The 25,117-nt window shown below is 28.3% G+C and overlaps 1 protein-coding gene across 3 annotated transcripts in view; it reads left to right on the top strand.

Moving 5' to 3' along the window:
• Positions 1-25,117, top strand: part of qtc (quick-to-court) — a 66,047-nt gene that overhangs the window by 18,759 nt on the left and 22,171 nt on the right. For all 3 annotated transcript variants that reach the window (XM_067264917.1, XM_067264915.1, XM_067264916.1), the window contains exons 2-3: positions 10,246-10,862; positions 24,328-24,968. In XM_067264917.1, the coding sequence (XP_067121018.1) occupies positions 10,284-10,862; positions 24,328-24,968 (1,220 nt within the window). In that variant the 5' untranslated portion in view covers positions 10,246-10,283. The remainder of the gene's footprint in view (positions 1-10,245; positions 10,863-24,327; positions 24,969-25,117) is intronic.

Here is a 25,117-nt window from a genome sequence, read left to right as displayed (position 1 = left end):
TATCTGCCATTTAAAATTATCATATTTGAGCTAAAATTCTCATTCATATACCTATATACATATATAAAAATATCAATCTCTTGTTCTTTCTCATTTAAAAGAATCTGAGAACATTTTTCTGGTTTGCTTTAGTTGTTTGTAATAAATACATAATGTCTCTGATGTATATATTGGTATACATTGGTTAAATGAAGTGTTTGTGATAATATCAAATTCTTTAGAAATGCTGACAAAAGGAAAAGCAGCCTGTCCATTGATGGATCCATACAAAATGCTGCTAGTTAGCACCAAACACTGATGGTTGGCAACTATGTAAATTGTGGTGTAGACATTTAAAAACTAAAACATAAGATATTTATTATGATTAAAATCTTAAATATAGTAATAGAAGAATGTAAGATTTTATTACTACAGTTCCAAATTTCAAATTTAGAAAAAAAACCCAAACTGTTGTGAAATAATTCATTAACTGGACTTCAATTAAATTTTCAAACTGTTAAAGTGAAATAAATGATTTCTGATTGCAAAATGTCTGCAAAATTATCTGTTAGACTATTTTAAGGCTAATAAGTAATTAGATAAGATTCAGTTTGGCTAGAGGTAGGCAGTTAAACTGTCATCTCTTGATAAATTTAATAATTAGAATTAATTTTAAATTTAGAATATTCTGGAAGAAAAGACTCTGCCCAGATTGGGACTTGAACCTGCAACTTCTACTTACTGTGCAAATGCATTGCCACTACCAGGGCCTTCATCAATATGAATATATTGGGGAATAATTTACTATGTATATATGCTGGCCTTTACTGATTTATGTTTGTAAAATTAATAGTATTGTATTTTCACGTGTGTAACTTAAGCAGCTTAAAATTTGCAATGTGAAATAATTATTAAAAGTTGTATTTATTGAAATAGTAGTGAATGAGATTTTATCTTTGTTTTCATATAGTCATTTAAATGTATAAATAATTTATTGATATGAATCTGTTATCTGTATAAATGGTCTATAGATGAAAAAAAGTTCATTATCTTAGTGTCTTGAAAAGCAATACAGTAGTTTTTATTAGTGTTTGTGGAAAGTATATACTTTTAATAATTATTCCAATAAGTTTTTTAATAATCGTTTTAACAGATACTTTGGATATTAATTAGTTGAGGATGATTTTGATCATTGTTGTTTTTGACATATAATTTGACTACTTTCAGTATCTCTTGAAAATATGGTAGTAAATTTAGACTATTATCTTAAACAATATGAAAGAAAGCTAAAATTGGCTAAATTTCTCCTTTTTATAGTGAATGATAACTAAAGTATAGAAAGGTATAAGGTCAACTAGTAGTCAACACAATACAGCTGATTGTAATCATGCACTATGTTATGGGATTCATTGTGTGTAAATTTTCCCAATTTAAAAGTGAGGTTATTGTTCTTCAAAATTTAATCATTTTACAAGAAAAATAGAGTTTATTTAGAGAAAATGAGAGTTACAGCAATAGCCAATTCATTTCGGTTTTTTTCTAACCAAGATTTTTTTTAACATATTTATTCAACTTAAGCTTATACACACAGTGTATTCCCACAATAACATAATTTGGCAATTTATAAGTGAAATCTGTTGGAAAAGTTTTGATATATTTTAAAATATTAAACTTGCAAGAATTGATCTGATTGAACAAAAGTTACTTGCACCTGAGTTCATTAAAAGTAATTTTATTAAACTTTTTGCTACACATGATTTAATAAAAAAACCATTTGCTACACAAGAGTTGGACTTTGCACTTGATTAATAGAAGAAAACATTAAAAATTTTTCTGTAATTTCAAAGTTATGATTAGTGATAACATTTAACTACTATTGTAGTATTTATGCAGATTAGAGTAAGGTGACTAGATTTTAACATAGGTAAAGTGGGACAAAATTCATGAGGAGGGAATGGGTTGTCTTGTTAAAAAGAATTGTTCTAGAGCAACAAAATTTTATCATCAAATAATGCATAAATTGTATTGTATTTTTTTAATTTCAACAAATGTAAAATTTACAAATATAATAAATATATATACTATTATAAATTTTTAAAAACTCTTTATTCTTTTACATATTTCTCATTTGAGTGAATTTTTTTTTTTTTTAATAAATTGCTGTCGTTGTTTAAAATGTCAAAATTTTTTACAAGAATTTAAATTATATTTTACACATAATACTGCTTTTATAGTCTCAACACTTAATTGTGATTTGTCAGATGTCCACACTTTATTCATGGTAGAAAAAATGCAGTCTGGGCATTTTTCCTGGTAAGGACAGTGCGTATTCCACAATTTTTAATGCTTTTATTGCATGGAACATAGTTTTTTCAAAATGATGAAATATTTCTAGCCATTTGTTCTCTGTTGAGATTTTTGCTGATGCCCAAGATTTAATCTTTTCCTTATCAATGTATTTTTTTAATAATGATGCTTCATTAAAAAGATCATTTTCGGAAATATTGCTATCTGGAAAATGTTGACTAATGTGATTGAATGATTTTTGCACATCTTCCCAGTTAAGTTCTTGTTTTAACATGACCCAATGAAAATGTTCAATATCTTTGTAATGTCCCAGCAAAGAATGCCCATTGTTCACACACACAGCCCTCAAGGTCACATTTCTCTCTTTTATTCTGAAGGTATTGGTCACAACCACCTAAGTAGGAAAGGTTGGAAAGGAAATTTCTACAAAGGACAAAATATATATCTAATATGGCATATAGCCACAATATGAAACAATCTTTACCGAATCTTAAACATAAGATGCAAGTTTATGACACACAATTGTCAAAAATTTAATCCTTCCAAAAAGTCTGGACTTTTTTAAAACACCACGGTATGTGGGACAAATTGTTAAAAATCGGGACTGTTCTGCCAAAAGCGGGACGTCTGGTCACCTTAGATTAGGGAAAATAATATAGTAAAAGAAAAATCTTCAAACAAAAGCTTTTAAATATTTTACAATGTAATAGATAAAAGATATTTATAACTGACCAGCAAAGATCAGTTAATGAACACTTTATTAGTTTTACAATAATTATCTTTTACACACACTAATAATATAATCATCAAATAAAAATTCACAAATTTTATAATTAAAGAACTTTGTTCATTGCAAAAAAGATTGAGTTATTTCTCTTTTTACAAAGTATTTTACATAAACTATATACGTATAAAATTTTTTAAAGAATTAACGAATTTTTTGAAAAAAATAAATCAGTTTTTTAATTTTGTTAATTTATGGAATATGGTTTTCTTTTTTATCTTGATTATTCAAACTAATATAACCAATACAGAAATATCCAGTTAGCAGTTGTTGTTTAACATATTTTAAATTTTGACGTTTAATATCTTTAATCGAAATAAAAGTAATAACATAAGTATCAGTAACTAAAAATTTAATAGAAAATTCTCTTATACAAATTAAAACAATATAAATCACACATACGTACAAAAATCTGTAAAATAAACTAAAATAAATTCTTATATTATGGTTCAATACATTTGAATTTGATCTGAAGATGAGTGGGTTAGCTCAAAAGCAGTTATCATTGTTTGCTTATGTGGGAACGCCGAGAGGTAGGACGGAGTCGTACCTCCTTTTTTTCGGTGAACAGGTCGGCAAGACCCACCCCACTGTCAAGGATGGCAAACTTTTTATGATATCCCGATTCGTCGGGATTGGGTAATTATTTGTCAGGTCGAGTGGAGGAAGTGTGTGGGTTCGTCGATAAGTTTACGGCGATATTCGAATAAACGGACCCAGGATGAAAACACATGACGATTTGTGTAGACGGACAAACAAAATACAGAAATCTAACGCGTCCCGTCCCTAATCGCGGGAGAGAGAGAGTTTACACATGTTGGGGGATCATACCTCATCTTCTGATATCTCGGTTGGAATTGAAGGTGAAATCGTCTCGGATCTCCGGTCGTGGAGGTAAGCAGGAGGATCGGTTGGGGCGGCATGTCGTTGGCGGGCTTCGGTGGCTTCGGGGGTTCGGCCCTCGATTCTCGGGACTGATCCTACGGGCCGGGTGTCTTATGCGGACCTTCAGTGACCCCGTTCTTAGATATCTTTCCCCTTTATATACTCCAGGTCTAGTCCGCTGCGATTACCAATCGCGACGGTGGGTGATGAGTCGATCTCCGTGACTCAGAGGTCGGATCCGGAGAGGAGGGAAGCGAGTTTGACAGCGGAAGGCTGCACATCCTTTGAATCTTGATCACTATCTCCCGAGGAGGTTTGAACAATAAAATTTGAAAATCAGACTGGCCGGTTTAACCCGGTCGTCACACTTATCTCTTTATTTACACTAAAAATGTGCTGTACGTTATGTTAAATTGATTTAAATCAAAAAATGAATTTAATTTTTTTAGTCTAAATAATAAATAAACTTTAAAAGAAACATTCTGTACATTGGATTGTTACATTCATTAATTTGCCATGTTTTATGCAACAATGAAATTTGTGTGTACATGTATGGTATATGGCAACAATGTTGACTGTTTAGGTGTAATTTAAACCAATATTTTATATTTTAATTATAGTATTTTATTAAAAAAAGACTCTTGGAAACATGCAGGTAGTTACTCATGTATGAAGGAATTCAAAATTAGACTTTTAAAATCAATTTTACGTGAAGATTATATCTTTTCGTTAATTTTTCTATATCTTATTATTGATTCACTTTAACCTTGTTATAAAATTGAAATTAGAATGATACTTCTAGAACAAGCAGGTCTGAAAATTAATTTTTCTTTTGTTTTTTGGGACACTAATGATGTAAACCCAAATTATATTTGAACATAGTTAAGTGTAACAATAGTTGTAGTATATAATAACATTTAATTATTATTCAGTAAAATCAGCAAATGCAACTCAAAAATACTTTGTATTGTGCTAGTTTCGGTTGTATTTAAGAATGGTCATGAGTTGAGGACTAACTGTGTGTATTTATTAACTGTAAGGATTTAGTTTTAGTAAAATAATTACATACTATCAATAAAACATACTTAATCATAAGTGTTTTTTCTTATAATAGAATAAGATGTTTGATATCTTATTTATGTAATTAATGAAAAGTGGCTTGAATAAATAATGAAATATTAAAAAATATTCTTTTGGAATAAGTTCTCTTCTGGAAAAAAACAAATGTGTAATGAAAATTATAGCAGAAAATAAGGTTTTTTAATTTTTGAGATACATAATTCATCCATTCATACTTCAGTAGCATGTAATTTCAAAAGAAATTATTATTGACTACAATGTGTTTTGTTTATAAATCAGTATTATACTTCATTTATAATTTATTTTCTATATTGTAATTTTATATGATTTTCATAAATTCATAAATATATATTAACGAATTTTAAAATATTTATCATATGTAATTTATAATTAGAAAATTTATATACATTTTTAAATAACTTCTGTAAGATGGTTTTATTATGACTTTAGTAAATGCACTTCAGTTATTCAAGTTTAAAAAAATTTGTCCTTATTTATTACCACAATAAATATTTGTAATGGATATTGGTTTTAAGCAGAGCAAGATATTTGTTTTATTCCAGAAAAATATATAAAAATAAAATGCTTTTGAAGGAAATAATGAAAAATTAGTATATGCTTGACTGATGGAGGAAACAAATTGCAGCTTAGATCATGTCACTGAACTCAATCTTACAGTTGGTGCCAGTGAACTAAAATCTTTTTTATCTAATAAAATATATCTTTAACTTTAAGAATAAGATTTCTTATTTCTGTTCAGAAATATACTTTTAAAGCATCTAAACATTTAGACCCTTATTTAATTTGAGCCAGTAATTTAGAGAGCACTTACAGTAACTGTATACTTTCATGAAAATTTCTCATATACCAACATCAATCATTAATTAATATTTTAATCATATAATAAGAAATTGACTATAATATGAGAAAAAGATCAGTCAGCAGGTTAAGCTATTAAGTTATAAATTTAGTCATTTTGTGATAAATAACGTTGACTTAATTGTTTTTTAATCATTAGTTTAAAAGTTATTGTTTAATCATAAAGATTATAACAGAATGGCCAAACATTTTGAAAGAAGCTACATCTCTTTCTTCTATATATACTTTGGTTGTAGGATTTCCTTTGGGTGAAGAAATAATATACTCAGTTCTGCAATAGCAACAAGTTTATTTTCACAGAGATTGTTATCTATCAGTACACAATGTAAATGAGAGAAGATTCACTGTAACTTGACACATGATTCAATAGTTCTCATACAGAAAAATAGACTAACCTACTTTTTGTTTGGTGCACTGGGGTCAAATTCTGACCTCCAATTTAGCAATAGATCATATGAGTTAAGCCACATTACTGTTAAACTAGTTATTTTGTGGTAATGGGAACTTCACATTATTTCCCTCTAGAGTGAAATTTATATATAATTAATTCATGCAGCTAGCACATTTTTTTCACTGCATGCACAGTTCAGTCATAAAGCATTAAACTCTGGGTAGAAATTCTCCTCTTGATTTTAGTGTTTGAACTCTGGAATGTTAGTCATTTAAAGTATGAGGTACCACCACATGTATTTGCTTTTATCATTTATTATAAGAAGCACTTTCACATTGGTTTCATTCAAACTGGATAAGTATTTCTATATGAAATTGTAAAATAACTGACTTTGAGGACTGAATTCAGCTCTAAAAATATTTTTTCACCAATGTAAAAAAAACTGGATGCAATAGTAAGCAACAGACTCAACATCAATAATATTCAGCAAGAATTTTAATAAATAATGAACATTTTCAACTACATTTAGTAGTCATCATCATGTTTTTAAGTGTTCAAATGGATAACAATTCAAACACAAATATTTTAAAAATTAGAATATAAGACTTATCCAATAAGATTCCTAATGTCATTGGCAATTTCCACAAAATAATGTTTATTTATAAGATTTCAAAGTGCGATCTCCAAGCTTGTAGTAGAGTATTGTGTACTACAGTGGAGTTCCGTACAAAGCGGGGATACATTACACATAGGAAATCACGTTATCAAAACCTGTGTTATCACACAATTTATGCAAGTTTAAACCTAGGCCTAAAAATGGGGAAAAAACAGGTCTTCGAATGACAAAATTTGAATTTTGCATATGTACTAGTTGCACATTGTATGGGAGTTTACTGTGCATCCTACATAATAATCGTGTCCTTGAAATTTATGAAGGTTTGCCTCTATTGGCCTTATAGATTAAGTAATAGTTTTTCTAAAGTTTTGAGCTGTGTTTTGTCTCTACTGTGTATGTTATCAAAATGTACCTGTACCAAGTTGTCTGTAAAGAAAACAGATAAAGCCATGTCAGACTGGCCTTTTTGCTATGGACACTTAATGTTATTTCAGACATATATTCAGAGATCAACTGGTTGCTCCTATGTACTCCAAATGTTGACTTAATCCTGGGTGTTATTGATGAGAATAGAGTAAATCCCTGGTAAAAGAAGTTGCTTCATGAAAAACTACTTTTTATCTGAACAAGGAGTAAATTTCTAAATTCTTTCTTCCTATTTCTATAACATGTAAGTTAATATTAACTTATGAAATAGTAATTAAAAAAACTATTTTGTAAACTTAATAAATTTTGTAAACTAATAATAAATGCATTAACATTTTTTAAAATCTCAACAGACATTTTCATCTTATTTCAATATTTTTTAGGACTTTTTTATTTAATTTTTGTCTGTTATTAATCTTTCATTTGTCTATTATTTCTATTATCAATTCTGATAGAACTTTAGTATCACATAAGCTTAATACATTTTACATTTGTCTTTCAAAATATCAACATATATTAAATTTTTTGCTTTTTTTTATTAATGTTTTTTGATGGTTAGAACATAGATAAATGAACATAGAATGAAATAATTCCTAATTTTTTTTTTCTTTCTAGACTTTCTTTGTACTTTAGCAAATTAATAAGCAAGATTTTGTTTTTTCTAACTAGTTTAGTTTTTTAATGAAATTGGATCAATTCTACTTAAAATTGTGCTAAATTCTGTTTTTATTGAAAGATGAATTGACAAACCAATTCAAGTGTAATGAACTGGAAATTTTGAAAAGAACTGGTATAATAAAATAAAAGTAAATTAAAAGGAATAGAAATTTAAAAATTTGTTAATTTGCACTTAAGATAATAGCCTAGTTGAAAAATATAAAAACTATCACTAATGAATTATACATTTAAAAAATTTTTGAGAAATATGAAAAAGTCACTATTTTATTATTTGTTAAAATGAGTTTAGAATCTATTAATGCATACTAATTGAAAGATTGTTTCTTTTTGTCTGATTTAGTTTGAGTAGTTTCTAGGGATAACAGTAATGTTCAGGTATCAAATTACAGCTGCTATTGTGTAGAACAGAGGTGGCGAACCTATGGAACACGTGGCACATCAGAGAAATCATCCGGCACATAACGTATTATACGATTTTGGTTTATCACCTTTTTCACTCAACTTCTTTACATTTATTCTAATTACAGCATATTATTTTATTTATTTAAATATAGTTTTTTAAAACGTTCTTTGCCCTGTGGGCACTAAGAAGGCTCTTTTTTTTTAATCTAGCAAGCCCACAATGGGACAGCCAGGTGGTGAGGAACGGATCACTATCTGAAAATTTTCTGGGGCTTTTTCGATCTGTCCGGATTTGATCTCAGTTCCACAAGAGCGATAAGCTACCACTTTGACCACTTGGCTATTCGGCCAAATTTAAATATAGTTACTCCAAGTCTGAAACTTCTGCACGCATAAACATTTTTAAAGAAAAGTATGTTTAATGCACTTACTATGTGGCATGCAGACTCAAAAAGGTTTGCCATCCTTGGTGTAGATGATGCCGCTGAAGAGAGGTTTGAGAAGGGTGCAATGGTTTGGGCATAGCAAAGTGACAAATGTACAGTACAGTGCTAAGTCTGTGGAACCAAGCATGTTGGTGTTCCACTCCCTTGTTAGCCCTGCCCCAAGCAATATATATATTTCCAGTTTCATTATTCTAAATACTGAGGTCAATGAATGTACATTTAGTTAATAAGACTATTGTTTTTATCACCCTCTTCAACTCACTTCACCAATTCTTTATCCTCTGAAAAGCCTGAACAACACTGGCTAATAATTATTTATTCTTGATTATTTTATTATTATTTTTATCATCATATTTTTTAATGAAAGAAATAGAACCCATTATTTTTTCCAGCAAATAACTGTAACAATAAAAAATAGCAAATGTAAAAGTAACTATAAATTTCTTTCAGAGAAAATCAGTATGCATTCCTTTATATTTAAGTACTCTCATTTACATATTGGTTTATTATACCTACATTCATATTGCAATGTTTTTTCAAAATAATAGATATTTAAAAATACATGACCTATAACACTTCAACAAATTTGCCTAAAAGTGTTATGGGATCATTTATGGACAAAACTTTCAATCTCTTACGATTTCAGTAAAATTTATTGTTGAAATTCAAGGAAAAAGTATTGATGTGGATGAAACAAAATATATTGAGATTAATAATCTGAGATTGTAAATTACATTAATTTTGATAAATCACTAATTTTCAATCTTTATACATTTTCTATGTATATATTGTCTACTTTGACTTTGTTTATTAATAGGACTTATCATACTGGTGTAGTTTCTGATTAGCCAAGAGAGGAAATCTTAGTCAAAAGTTAAAACACTTTGTTTTAACTTTTGACTAAGATTTTCTCTCTCGTAAAAAGTTAAGGACAAAGCGGTAAAAAAAAGAATTCAATCTTTATGTACCATAATTTGCAAAAAATTTCTTAGACTTTGTTTTTACCTTAGAAGAATGTGAAGGAAGTAATTGAAATTTTTAAGAACATTTTGTTATGATAAAATGTATTTTAGGATAAAAATCTGGATTTATTTATTAAGTTGAATTTCTAAGAAGAAAAGAAATAGATTATAAATAGATATTACTTTTAGGCTATGTAGTTTTATTTCAAAAAACATAATTGTTCAGAATTTTTTTTTTTGTGATTTGAGATGTTAAATTTGAACTAATTACAGAATTATACTTAATTTAATTTGTATTTTTTTATATATAATATATTTATATTTTTGCTTCTTTTTAAACTTATATAAATATATTTTTTTTTTTTATTCTTTATACTTAAAATAATTTATTGACATTTTTATTTTATTAGGTTTATTATAAAATTGCAAGAATTTATATAATCAGACAATGAAAAGATCAAATTCCTTACATCAGAATCCAACAAAAAGTAATATTCCCAAATTACAATGCTTACAACGTTCATCATCTCTTCGTTTAAGTGGAGAAAGCAGACTGTCATACAATTCTAACAGTTCAAACAATTCAAATCAGATTGATAATCATGTTCCTCAAAAACCACAAAATTTTCCAAATTGGAAAGATAGAATTAAGCATTACAGTGGAGATAATTCTAGAGGTTTAACTCCATCTGAACCAACTACTCCAGATGTCGATGATAAAAGCTCTGTTAAGAGTTTTGGTAGTTGTGCAAGCTTTATGTCCTGTGATATAACAACAAATCAGCAAGGAACAGATTTATCGTTAACAAGACATACCAGTAGAGGACAACATAAGAAATATGTTCTTCATTGTCAACGTCATGCTCCAACTCAGACAGAATATCTTACACCTACACAACGAAAAGATCGTCAAATTCGACATCTGAAAGCGGCGTTGATTCATTCTACTAGAGCATGTGAAGAAAAAGATGTAGAAATAGAAAGACTTAAATCAGAAATAGATCGTTTACATCTGGCATTGACAGAGGTAAGATCAAATAGTTATTTAATAAATTAATGCTTTCTTAGTGTTGTAGTATTGTAACATAATTTTAACTAATAAGTAAAATATTTTCAAATCTATTTATTTATTTATAAACTAGCTGCAAGTACCTGCTTCACTGGAGTTTTTTTTGTTCGTACATTTATATATAGTTTTTTTTAATATAAAAGACATGCGTTAAAAAACTTGTCTTTTCCTAGCAGATAAGTCCAGCATTGCTCGGGCAAAAAGTAACAATAGCGAAGATTAAGATTATTATGTTATAGCCAACCTTACCCGTTTTCATAGAATGCAAGAATTAGGCTCCCCTGTTTCCAGAGACTAATTAGAGAATTTTTAAATGGGTCTAAAAATATGTTCGATTTCCTGCAAAAACGCATAAAACCGCATCTGTGCTTGTAAATCTTGTTTGTTGCTTTCTCTTAACATTTCCATTCTTAACACTTTCAACCCACATATCTCTCAACTGTTATCTGCGACTGCGTTCATGTGGATTTTGCAAGCAAACCCTATTTACATTCAATATTTCAACAACCATAGTAAATTGTTATATAACTCCTACTACTGAGAATGATGAGAATTGCTGAGAATCAAATGAATTGTTTTCAATTTGATTAATTTTCTGGAATGTTTACAATTATTCTATAATCCAACCAACATAAAAAAAAAGTAGAATTTAAAACGGTTTGAACATTTGGTTAAAAAATCAAAATATATAAAAATATTTATAACAATGTCTGAAATGTTATCAATTTAGTACCCCTAAGTACTCAATGAAGACTAAACGTAGTTAAATATGAAAAATCACATCTAAAATAGTACAGTAGAAGCCGTTCTTCAGGTTAAGACTTAATGCTTTTCCCCTCTCCCCGCGGGGGAATTTCGAAAAATCCTTTCTTAGTGTGCGTTTTCATGGCGTACTCTGTGTACCAAATTTCACCTCTTTAGGTGGTTGCGTCAGTTACTCTGTTATTGGAAACGTCCAAAAGTCTTTCTGAAATAATATAGAATATTATGGAACATTCCTGAAAGATCTAAAAATTATTAAAGTAATCCAAAACTTTCCAGAATATTTGTTTTGTTTTTATCATTTAATTTTTTTTAATTATTTGATTATTTAAAAAATGTACTATAATGTAATATTAATTTAAAAACAAATGAGAGGGTGTAGGTTATAGGGGTGAAGAATGAGAGTGAGGACAGAAAATGTGTGTGAGAATTCTACAATATTCCAAAAAATTCTGAAACTTTCTAGAAATAACTGGAACATTCTCATTGAAGTGTCATGCATTTTTGTAGTCAACCGCTTTCAACCCTTATATCTTCCACATCCTTATAGCTATCGAGACGCAACCACCATAGTGCATGATGGGAGACTTGGGGCTAGTACCACACCCAAACACCATTCATGTGCGATGTGTAGTTTTGGCTGCAGAGTGAGATATAGGCACACACACGTCCATTTATATATATATATATATATATATATATATATATAGATTATGTCTTGTTTTATATGGAAAATGTTTGCCAGCAGGTATTGCATAAAACAAAATTCTGTGTAAATTTGTGTTTTACCATAAATAGTTTGATGCTTACCACTTATAATTAACAGGAAAATGTTAGTATGATTAAAACATTTTAATTAAATTTTTACTATAATGAATAACAATTTGGTGTGTGTGTATGTATATGTGTGTGTATATATATATATATATAAGAGTTTCTCAAATGGGATCCCAGTTGTTTTTTAACCCTGCAAATTTTTGTTATCCTGGGAAATCCCACAAATTTCTTAAATTCACTTTTTTCTTATTTCATGTTAAAGTTCAGGAAATTTTGCAAATAGAAAGTACATTATGAGTTAATTATACAGTATGAGTTAAACTGTCAGAATAAATTTGTATTTATTAATTTTAAACCTACTTATTAGTTTTTAAAATTTTTGCTCATTATGGCACATTACAAATGGTCAATAATCAATGAGTAGCTTATTTGTGGCAGGACTCTGAAAATTCTTTACCTGTTGGGAACTTGTAATATCTGGAATAATTGTGCTTATGTTATCTTAATTTGCTTAATTTTTAACCATGCCCAGTAGCTTCAATAACTGCATAACGCCAGGTTGTGCAAATTGGGCAAGGATACAAACAAGTACGAAGTCTGCAAGTATGAAGTTTTTCTTCATAAACCTAATTATTAAAGACAAACGAACTGTCAAATTATCGGGCTACAAGCTTAATACTGCTATTAAAGCAGCCAAGGTAGACAAATCAAGAATACTAGAGAGCAAAAGAAGTACTACAATCTCAAAAATGAACTAGAAATTTTCCAAGCTACAGGTGAAAAAACATGTAATGTCTGTTTTCTTTTAAATGCATTAAACAAGATTCCAATCACATCAATTGAATTGGAAAGGGCATTTTTGGTAGCAAGACATTTTATTTTATTTTATTTATTTTATATTATTTTATTTATCTATTTTATTACCAAAATAAGAATTAGATTGAGTGATTGGAGTATTGACCATCTTTGCTTTTTAAAATCTTATAAAAATTTACAATAATATTTTATATTATGTTTTATTTAAAAAATGAAAATTACCTTCTAAGTTAGAAGTTTGATCTAAATTCATTTTTTCTTTAAATTTTCAACTCAATTTAAAGTCACATTTTTTTATTGTTGTATGCAGTTTCCAGCAAACTTTAATAAATTTTTTCTATTAGTGAACATTTTGATGTAATTCAAAGATAATTTTTAATATATATCTTACACAGTGTTATTAATATGATTTTGGAGATTGCAAACGTATTAAATAACTTTAAAAAATGAAAAATAATTATATCATTTGGTTTCAAGATATTTTGTATATCTTAAAAATAATTAATTCTATCCCAGGAAACAGTTTACTTTTATCCCAGAATCCCGGGACAAGCAAAAGACCGGGAAATGAGAAACCCTAATATATGTACAATATATATATAATAAAATATCAATACATGCATACCACCTGATTATGGTTTGTTTTGTTACATAACATCATCAGTTTGCTTAATACAACTTGCATGCTACATACACATACACCTACATTTTTTTCTGCTTTTTTTGTGCCCTCATTAAAACTTTTTTATTTTCGTTTCATCTTGATAATTTTTTCTCACAGACAGACTTAGAAAATTGCTTTTAACTTTTATATCATTACTTTGTTCCACAATGAATTTCTTAGTAAAAGTAATCATCATGTGCATTATCCTTTTGCATTTAAGGGTTAACCTATTTGTCATCTGTGACATCCCACATAAAACAAAACCCTATTCTGTATAACTTTCTATTACTTCAAGTTCTATAACATTAGAATTTACTAAGAATTTAACATTTAGTTATTTTATTTTATCAAAAACAAGTCATTTTTTAGATGTTACTATTTAGCTTTATATAAAAATATTTTTAAAATAATTTTATATGAAAACTAGTGAATTTGAAATTGTTAGAAATTTATATTTATTTGTAATTATGTTAATACAAAAGTTAGTCAATTTAACCATACATGAAAATATAATGCACAGTAAATAGCTTTCTAAAGTATAATATTATTACACTTCACGCCAATGTAGAGTAATGAATGATTGACACATCAGTGTTGCGGCGTTACAAACATTGATTTGTAATATTTCACATGTACTCACAAGCACTTTCAACAGCTTACAGCTGTCATCTTCAGGCGAAAATCGAATACTGTATTACAGTACAAAATAGAATACTGTACAAAATAGAATACTGTACAAAATCGAATACTGTTCGGAAATTACAGTATTCGATTTTCGCCTGAAGATGACAGCTGTAAGCTGTTGAAAGTGCTCGCAAGTACATGTGAAATATTACAAATCACTGTTTGTAACTCTGCAGCACCGATGTGTCAATCATTCATTTCTAAAGTTTGTAATCTTTGCAAATATCAGTACTAATGATTTACAGATTCATTGATTTATATCTTTTCTTAAATTCCTTAATCCAAAAATTAAGGAGTACTAAACACAGTCAAATAACCTTGAAGAAACAGTAAAAATTTAATAACTAAAACATTTTTGGACTTTTTTACAACATTCTTCAAGTAGAATACAATGCCACAGTAGTAGTTTGGATGATGATGATGATCTAGTTTGCTCTGAAATTATTTTGTAGCTGTAAAGAATGCTACGTCTACCATGGAGACTAGCATTCTTTATAGCTACAAAAATAATTTCGGAGCAAACAAGATTTTGATTGCTGCTACATATAGTGGTTTCAAATTAAATAATAAACTAGAATACAAATTCACATTTTATCATCTGATCATTAAGATATCGTAAAATGAATGTATAAGTTTGAAAATATCCAAAAGTGATTACACACAAATAAAATGAAATAAAATAAGTGTGAATTTCCGGGGCTCTGGTTGACCCCACCACATGTTTTTGATGGTCTTTTATTTTTGAATGATTCATTTAATCTTTTAATCAAGATCCCTGACACTACCTAGTCAAATACATGGGCTAGGAAGTGAATGAATTTTTGTAGCTAACTTCCTGATTTTATAGGAGGGACATTTCAGTCATGGGCAAGACAACAGAGTTAGGCAATAGACAATTAATAACTAATTTAATCAAAGCAATAAATTTAATGGAAAAATTAGATAACAACATTTATATACATTGAACAAATTTCAAAATAAGATTAAGAGGTGAGAAAAATTATACACGATCTAGATACTTAGAATTATAAATGAAATATATATATTATCTTAAAATTCTTCCTACAAAGGAGAAATCAAAAGTATGACCTATTAGACTACTATCAACATTTTCTATTTGAGAGAGAGAGAGAGAGCATACATAATTTACACTACCTTAAAATGATGAACAGTTTCTTTTGCAATGAAGGTTTCTTTAAACTTTAGATGAACTTTATTAATTAAAATGACTTAGAACTGAAAATTCCAGTCATATCTCATTAGAAGAGCAAATGGATAAGGATAGACCAACTTGCCTCATGGAAGGACTAGAACACTAAGAAGAGACCACTTGTTTAGGGATGACCTTTTCCTTCTAAATAAAAATCTCCTCCAATTAGAAGTGTCAAAATAAGCCCTCTACTTTTCCGATGTGTGACAAAAGTTGGGCAGTTTAGCGGAAAAGTTGTGTGAAATCTCACATTAAGCTATCAATTTTGAAGAAACTGTTATTTTGCTTTAACCAAACAGGAAGTTCCTTTTCCAACTTTGTACATCTTACAAGAACAAGTAAAAATTATTGAAAAATTACAATAATATTTTGTTATACTGTACTTGTTAACAAATTAAATGGTTAACATTCTTGTAATTGATAGAATGTCCTGCACACACTGCTTTATAAATGTGAAATATTTCTGCATACCATGTGTGTCAACGATTTATTTATTTTTTTATGATTTGAGCTTTGTCTCAATTCTCAATACTTGTAGAATCTTTATTAGAGATGGCATATGCCACTAAGGTGGTGTTTGAGTTGTATTTCCTAACATCATCCTGGTATTCCTTTAAGCATTGTTGCATGATCTCAGGGTGGCCCCAGTGTAGTAGAGATCATTCATGAGTCTGTTGTCCATTAAGGGTATGTTGTAAACACCAGCACCATGTCTGGGAATCCTTATCATTTCTTAATAACCTATAAAGTTAGGCAACACCACTGGTTGCAGCATCACCTACAGAAAAAAAAAACTATCTCTGTAAAGTAGATGATTATAACAACATAAGTATTGAATTAGCTTTTATACCTGAAGGTTATAAAATAATATAATCTATAGTTTTAAATCTTACTAGAAAACCTTGAGGAGAATATCTTAAAATGAATTTTTAATTTATTATTAAACCACATTAATTTTTGTATATCCGTTAACAGATATTATGCTAAACAGATTGTGTTGACTTAGAACATAACTTTATCTAAAGTGTTTTTTAGAAATATAATATTTGCTTTTGGATCTGATAGATTAAAGCATGGATCTCATAAAAAGATAGTATTTTGATAGATATAGATTTTCTTTTATGTAAATTTTAAGAAATAAATAATACAAAATCTGTAAGGTGATAGGTTTTTTTTTTAGACTATAAGAGAACATTAATTAAATACACAACTTTATTTTTGTATTTAATTAATTTTAATGTTTCATTGTGTATTTATTGATTTATTTTCAAGTATTCCTTTATTTTATTTTATTTATGTGCAATCATTTTTGAATTTTTAAAATATTTTTGAACTTATATCTTCATTTTATGATATTTTAATGTTCAGATAGTGAAATTTGAATTTGTATTTTAGAATATTATTATCCAAACTACTGTTGTGGCATTCTTTTACATATTCTACTTGAAGAAAGTTGTTAAAAACATCCAAAAATGTTTGTTATTAAATTTCTGCTGTTTTTTCAAAGTTATTTGAGTGTGTTTATCATCATTGCACGGCAACTCTGATTTAGTTATTAATGAGTACTTTTTTGTTTTTATTATTCAAAGCTTATTTAGATTCAATGTTTTCAATATAAAAATTCAAATGCACACAGATTTTTAATTGTATCTAATCTAATATTTTCATTAAAAATATAAACAAACTCCATTTTTTTTTAACTTTGTTCTACATTATGTACAGTACAAAACAAATATAAATAAACAAAGGACAAATTCTAGACAACATACTGTTAAAGCACAAAAATCCTATATAAACACTGTATAAATCTGTTTAGAATTACCTTATGCTGTTTGGAAATAATGATGAAAGCCTAGTGGATTGCACTGACATACATATATGACAAGACAATAATGATAGTCTGCATGATATGTCAAATGTCATCTAGTTTGATTTAAAAATTTAAATCAAACAAAATTACAAAAATTTTTTTTCTTGAACATCTTCCTTTTTTGTTGAATAAAATATCAAGTACATCCAGAATCATCGGTCTGAAAATACTGTTCTTCTGTTTATTGTGTATAATCATCAAGTGTTGCTGCTTTTCATAATTTTCAATATATAGTTGGCTTGCTGTATGGTATCACCCGAAATGCATTTGTAGTCCATTCAAAAAAATAAAAATAGTTTGCTGACCAGTCTGCTGTGAGATAAGTCTACCAGTCTACAAGGTTTACAGAGACTAAGCCACATTATGATCACTACCTCAGTTGTTGCTATTCACTTTTGCATCTTTGGAATATTTATTTTAACAGATTCTTTTAACTCTATTTTCTAAACAATTGTCTGAAACTGAAATATTTCCAAAACGTTTGTTGAAAAGAAAGAATATATATTTAAAAAAAAACTAAATACTTATTTATTTATTATACATTTAATTAGAAATGTCTAACGACAAATGTTTTCTACAAATTGATTATATGTTGTTCATTTAAAAATTGAATCTCTATACTAAATTCCATTGTTCATTGTACTATTTGACTATAAGAAGTCATATAAGAACAGGAAAAATTTGCTACATCATTATATCTGCTGTTTTTCACAAATAACTTAATATCACATTGTCTTGATATATATTAATAGCAGTATTTTAGTTTTAAAAGCATAATTTTATTTTCTTTTATATGCTCTTCAAATATTTTTTCCAAATAATCCAAACTCTTTCTGAAATTTAAAATTAATTCAATTTTAGGAAAATGTAGCTAATTATAAATTTATTCTGTAAGGTTAATTTTAGCTAAACAGAGTGCTTAATTCAGGAACAAAATTTGCAAAATGCAAAATTTTATTTACCCTTAGAGAAATATTGTTCTTTTGTGAATAGCTTCAGCTCTATTTAGAACAAATGCAATTTGTTCTTCTGGAATCAATTTTGAAAATCAGATTTTAAGAATCACATTAAAATTTTAAATTACAAAACAAAAACAAGATTGTTTTAATTGTGTTAATTTTAGAATTTATTTTATATACAATTTTATATTTGGGAAATAGAAGTAGGAAATGAAATTTAAAATTGCATATGATATGCTAAGTCTGTTGTTAAATTTAATTTTTTATAGTAAAGTCATTACATACAGTTTTTTACAGTGCTTTTGTTGTTATATGATTATTCTTAAATTACTCAAATTATTAATTATTAATATATCTAATACAATAAAAGTGAACAGAATTTTTTTTTATTAGTATATTAATAAAAATAATGGAAATTAATTTTTCAGTTTAAATTGTTTTCATTTAGTAATGTCTGGTTTGATTGAAATTACTAATAATTTTTAATCTATATTGGAATATTAGAGGTCGAAAAGAAACTGGGAATACTGGTTATACTTCACTTTTATATTTTAAATGAAATGATATGGAACATGATTATAGATTATATATATATAATTTTTATTAATATATGCATGCATATAAGTGCACAGATACATTCATTATCAAATAATGCAGTCAGTTAATAAACTAGTCTCTTCAAGGTTTTCCAATAGGATTTAAAAATAGAATTTTTTGACCTTTAGGTAAAAATATTAAAATACACACACACACATACATATATATTAACATTACAATACGTTAATATGTATTTGTTATATGTACAACATAATAACAAAATATTAATTTTTTTAAACTAACTATACTACTACATGGCGCAGTTATGGTTCAGTGAATAGAATTTAATATTTTAGGTTACTTTTGTATAAATACCAATGTACGATATTTTTTGGTTTATTATAACTTTTTCGTTTATTTTTAATGATTAAAAATTTCAAAGCAATCAAGTAATCATTCAGGTTTTTCTTACCTTTTGTTTGAACTTGAGATTTGATATTAGATTACATTCAATATTCAGATAAGTTTATTCAGAACCAGTTTCATTTATCTTACTGAAATATAATAACAAATAAATTTCTCAGAAAATGATGTAGAAAGAAACAATGCTATCATTTAAATCATTTTTTATTTTAGTCATTAAATTTAGATTTAATTTGATAGTGGCATTTAGTGTGTATCTGTATCTATCATAATTTATTATTATGATTATAACAATGTAAGTATTGAATTAACTTTTATAATAAAGGTTATAACAAAAAACAATATAGTTTTAAATCTTAGTAGAAAACCTTGAAGAGAATATCTTAAAATGAATTTTTAATTTATTATTAAATGACATTAATTTTTGTATGTCTGTGTTAACAGACATAATGCTAAACAGATTATGTTGACTTAGAACATAACTTTAGATAAAGTGCTTTTTACAAATATAATACAGTAGAGCATCGTTTACTCAAATCAATTGGGGACTGGAGTTATTTGGATAACTGATTTTTTCGGATAACCAAATATGTACAAAAAAATATATTAACCTATCCAATATTGAAATTTTTCTCTGTTGCATGTCGCATCGTGTTGAATTTTCATCGATTTTAAGCCTAATGAAAATTTTTATAATAATAATCGAGGCTATTGTATTGTTAAAAATTATTTCTTTATTTTGTACAAACAAAATAAATATATTATAAAATATAAAAACAAAAAAATTATACTTTAGAAGTTGATCTGGTATCAAAAATGTTCGATTCAGCACGACACAGTCCGACTGGAAAGCTTTCAGATAACCAACATTTCGGATAACTGGCTTTCGGATAAACGATGCTCTACTGTATTCACTTTTGGATCTGATAGATTAAAGCACGAATCTCATAAAAAGATAGTATTTTGATAGAAACAGATTTTATTTTATGTAAATTTTGAGGATTACATAATACCAAATCTGTAAAGTGATAGGTTTTTTTAGACTATAAGAGATTCAACCATACTGATTTAAAATATAATTAACAAAATCAGATAGTATCAATTTACTATTACTAAATGGTATATTATATGTTAAGGCTCAATTAGACATGTCTATAGCAGATGGTTAGTAGCCACTTTACACAGTTTGGTGCATAAAAAGTGTCTGGACTAATACAGTTGAGCATGCAGCAAACTTAGAGATAGACAGATACAAGTGCAAGATGTAATTTTAAGGGGAGAATTTCCCTTCTATCTTCTATATCTCCAGCTTTACAGAAATGGAAGTATCTTAACCAGGGATAGCTTTCTTTCTTCCACTTATCAAATTTGTGGGATCAAAAATTTTACTGCTTCGTAAAACTACAAATTTGATTTTACATAAACTACAAAAATTGTTTATAAGTGTAACAATGTAATTGGCATTTGTGGTGTCTAAATTGTTTGATTTTTTTTTTTTTTTTAAACAGATACTGAAAGGGCTACATTCAGTTAGTAGCCATTTTATTTTGCTTTCCAATTTCATTCCTTTTGTTTGTTTATTTACTGCTGCCAGTACTGTTTGACAGCAAAGTTTAGGAATACTTAAGGTAAATGAATAAAATATGCTTGCTTGACTTTTTGCTGTTGTAAAACCTCATTGCATTTATTTTAGGTTATGTTGTCTTTAAGTTGAAGATTAAGTAACACATGACCCTTTTTAAATTGTCTTTTATGACCAATAAACAAACTTCAATTATCCATCTACTTGCAAGACAACTAAAGAGGAGGATAAAGCTCAATGCTTTTATTTAGTGGCTTTTGTCTTTATTTTCCTCAGTTCCATAAGATGTGTTCTTTTTGAGGGACATTGGATAGTATGCTTTGCTATGAATGGTCTCTATAAGCCTTTTTATACTTAATGATTTCTATTTCCTAATTTTCTCTTTTGATAGTGATATCAAAATAATCTAATTCTTTTACCATTGAACTCTATGCAAAGGTATAAATTATTGGTGTGGAATCTGAAGCGCCCCTTATTATGCTTCTGACTCCACTGTGTTTTCCAGAAAACACAGAAACCTTGGATTATATTTCTCTGCACATTTGTGGAATGTGTGCAAGTGGCTACGTATGGGGATGAATGCTGGTGGATGGAGGAGGGAAAGTTAGAGAGACAGGGAGGTCTGGAAATAGTGCACTACACAATGTAGTGCACTATTTCCAGACATCAAAAATCAACAATTTATTTGTAAAGGTCATCAATAATTTAAAACAACTTCTTGCACAATCCCTGGAAAGGATAAATCAACAAGGTAAAATCTTTTTTATATCCCAGTACGAACAGATTTAGACGAAACTAACATTTTTGACCATACAAAAATGTCCAGACACACTGTAAAGTATCAGACTTACTTGTACTTCAAACCAAAACAGGAATAACAGCCCATATACTGTGCTAGATACAACCAGCACCTAAGCTCCATTTATAAAGAAATCATTACCCATAAAGGCACAAAGATTGCATATAAGAGATCTATTACAGTATATGGGCTATTGTGCAATGACAAAGACAGGACAAAGGAAAGTTGTGCACTGGGTGTCTATATGGTTCCTCTCAGAGACCAGATTCCAGTGAGATTTAGTATACATAGTATTTACAAAGCACTCACTAAGCAAAAGGATACAGGAACACAGGTATGATATCGCCAACCAAAGGCATATCACCGTCCTAGCTGCCTATGCTACAGACCCTGAAATACAAGCCAACTTCCATAAGGCCAAATTGGTGAAAATGTCAGGTCAGGTTTGAACACCTTCGCAACCTGCAAGCATTAGAAATATACAAAGCTGGCCTGGCCAGCAACTGTATTAATGCAAAGGATGCCGCTAATATTTCGCATGCATGGAGGTGTTGCTATGAATAAAAATAGGAACAACACTAGCAGGTAGCTAATGTTTCTACACCAGTAATTATATCTTAATATTTATTTGTGGTGATGTAAGGATATTTTTATCACTTTTGTAGCACACATGCCAAAAATTATTTTCTAATGTTTAAATATTTTCAAATTTAAAATTATTTTAAACACATTGTTCAAATTCCAGTTTCGAATTTATACTGGTCAATAGCATGACGAAGACCATGATAATGGTCGAAAACATTAGTTTCATCATTAATTTGCAAGCATAACATAAATGGAAAAACTTATTCTACAAGAATGTTGAACAGAGAGCATTTACAGATTGGATGCATGTCAGTAAATACCTGGATCGGTGAGTCTGTTTTGGATGTCCTATAGGGAAGGAGGGAGAGTCTGTTGATGACTACGGTGGGTCTTGAATCCAACAGACATTTAATCCCAATATTCACAGTGAATTTGATTGGTTATTTGTTACAGCTAATTGCTGATTGATAGTTTGATGAGGCTAAGGTCCAATGAAAATGGTGGGAGGTTGAGAAGATAGGCAGTGGAGCACGGTGGAGATAAATGTGCACACAATTTTGACAAGGAAACTCTGTCATCATATATCCTTTTTTCTTTTATTTGAGGTCCTCCCCTGGCATTCTAGTGCCCTTTTTTGGTGAAGTTGCTGATTGCTCCAATTTGCGATTTTGTTGCTAGTTCCCTCGGTGAGTAGTTATTCAGAAATTGTGTCATTCATGGAGGAAGTACTATCCATGGGAAAAGTTTATAAAGTTCCTTGATTGTGTTTGGGACATGGAATTTTTCTCCTTTATGGGTTTTTAACTTGATTTAATTTTATAATTTTATTTTGTTTTTACTAATTTTTAATTTGCATTAGCCCACGTTTTCACATTGTCTTTATTAGTTATATTATTTTATCATTAATCTAAAATAGAATTTATCATAAACACATCTATATAGAGGACATACTAAATTATCACCTTCAACTCTGCAATATTTTCATCTAAGCCTAACAACTAATTCTTCTAGGTGTGAGCCTATTACAGAACCCACACTGATTCCATCTAATTTTTTAAAATATATAAACCTGTCAAACTGGAAAAAACTATTTGATACCATGAAAATCTGGTTTGCACAGGATTTACTATAGACATTTTTTAAAAGGTTGGAAAAACTGCATGCTTTTCAGTACAAAATGTCCTTAAGACATGTATTACATCAATGTTTTTCAAACTTTACTGTCTAGAAGACCTCTAGAGTAAAATTCAATTATTACAATTTCATTTAAAGGCTTTTATATATTAAATTTAAATTTTAGTGGTAGTTTTAATAAAGGTAAGTGTTAAGAGAAGCATGCTTCTTTCTTCTGAGAACTCAGACCTTCACTAACATTTGCAGATCCTGGGAGATCTGCAAATCACAGTGTGAGAAACACTGTTATCCAAATTTTGTGGTATCTGGGTAAAAAACATGAGTACCCAGATATGAAAATTTCTAGTATTTAGCACTAATCTATATATAGTATTTTAATGATATTGACAAATAATTATTTAAATGAATATTTGAGAGAGGCTCTAAACAGAAAATTCTTTTTAAATTTATTCTTAGGATTCTGCATGTCAAATTATTATATATTATAAATGCAAGTCAAATTACTATAACTGTAATTTATATTGTGTGAAAATTATATACATGTAATAGATTAAATAAAATTACTAGGATTTTTAAAGAAATATCAATGTTTGAATAATTATTAAATTTATTTTTATTTAGGTTAAATTTTCAGATTTACATTTGGATACAGTGATTGAAGATGAACCAAATCTAGAAGTCATTGAAGAACAGTCAAACATAAATGAAAATTGTAATAGATATTCTGAAGACAAAAATTATTTATCTAGTTCATCACAAAATGATGATCACTGTTTAGAGGATAGTGGTATATTGACTGATCTTTCCGAATATCCAAATGATAACTTTTCAATTAATAAGAATGTAAAAGGATTAAATTCTGAGAATATAAATTCTGATATGCCTATTGATAATTCATTAAATTCCTGTAAATCACCAAAGCCTGAAAGTTTAAAAACACACAATGCAGAGAAAATTAGTAAAGCAGCATTTCAGAAATTGTTAGCATTTTATAATGGAATAGATGGCACTCATTTACCAAAAACTAAGAATGAAATGTTATCAAATGAAGCTGAGAAAAGAAATATTTCTGTTAGAAGATCAAATAGTTTTACTGCAAAACACATATCGATGTTTGATGGAGGAGAAAATCTATTAATTGATCATCAAAGAGAAATGGATGAAATGAAACGGCTACATTCACTTGAATATCAAGAAATGAAAGAGAAATATAATGACAGAGTGGAAAATCTTTTGCAGAAATTAAGTGATGCTAATGCAAGGTTTGTTCATGTGCATGTTTTTATGGTAAGCTTGGTAATGTATATATGGTGGAAATGAAATGAATATTTCATTCCATTTATTGTTTGAATGATGGCTGAATGTTTGTTTGCACTGTAGCAATTCCTTTGTACTTTAAATATAAAAGCTT

This window comes from Centruroides vittatus, unplaced genomic scaffold, assembly GCF_030686945.1.
Source record: "Centruroides vittatus isolate TY-2023 unplaced genomic scaffold, ASM3068694v2 contig_199, whole genome shotgun sequence".
Classification (NCBI taxonomy): Eukaryota; Metazoa; Arthropoda; class Arachnida; order Scorpiones; family Buthidae; genus Centruroides; species Centruroides vittatus.
This window is presented reverse-complemented; position numbering and strand designations above follow the sequence as displayed.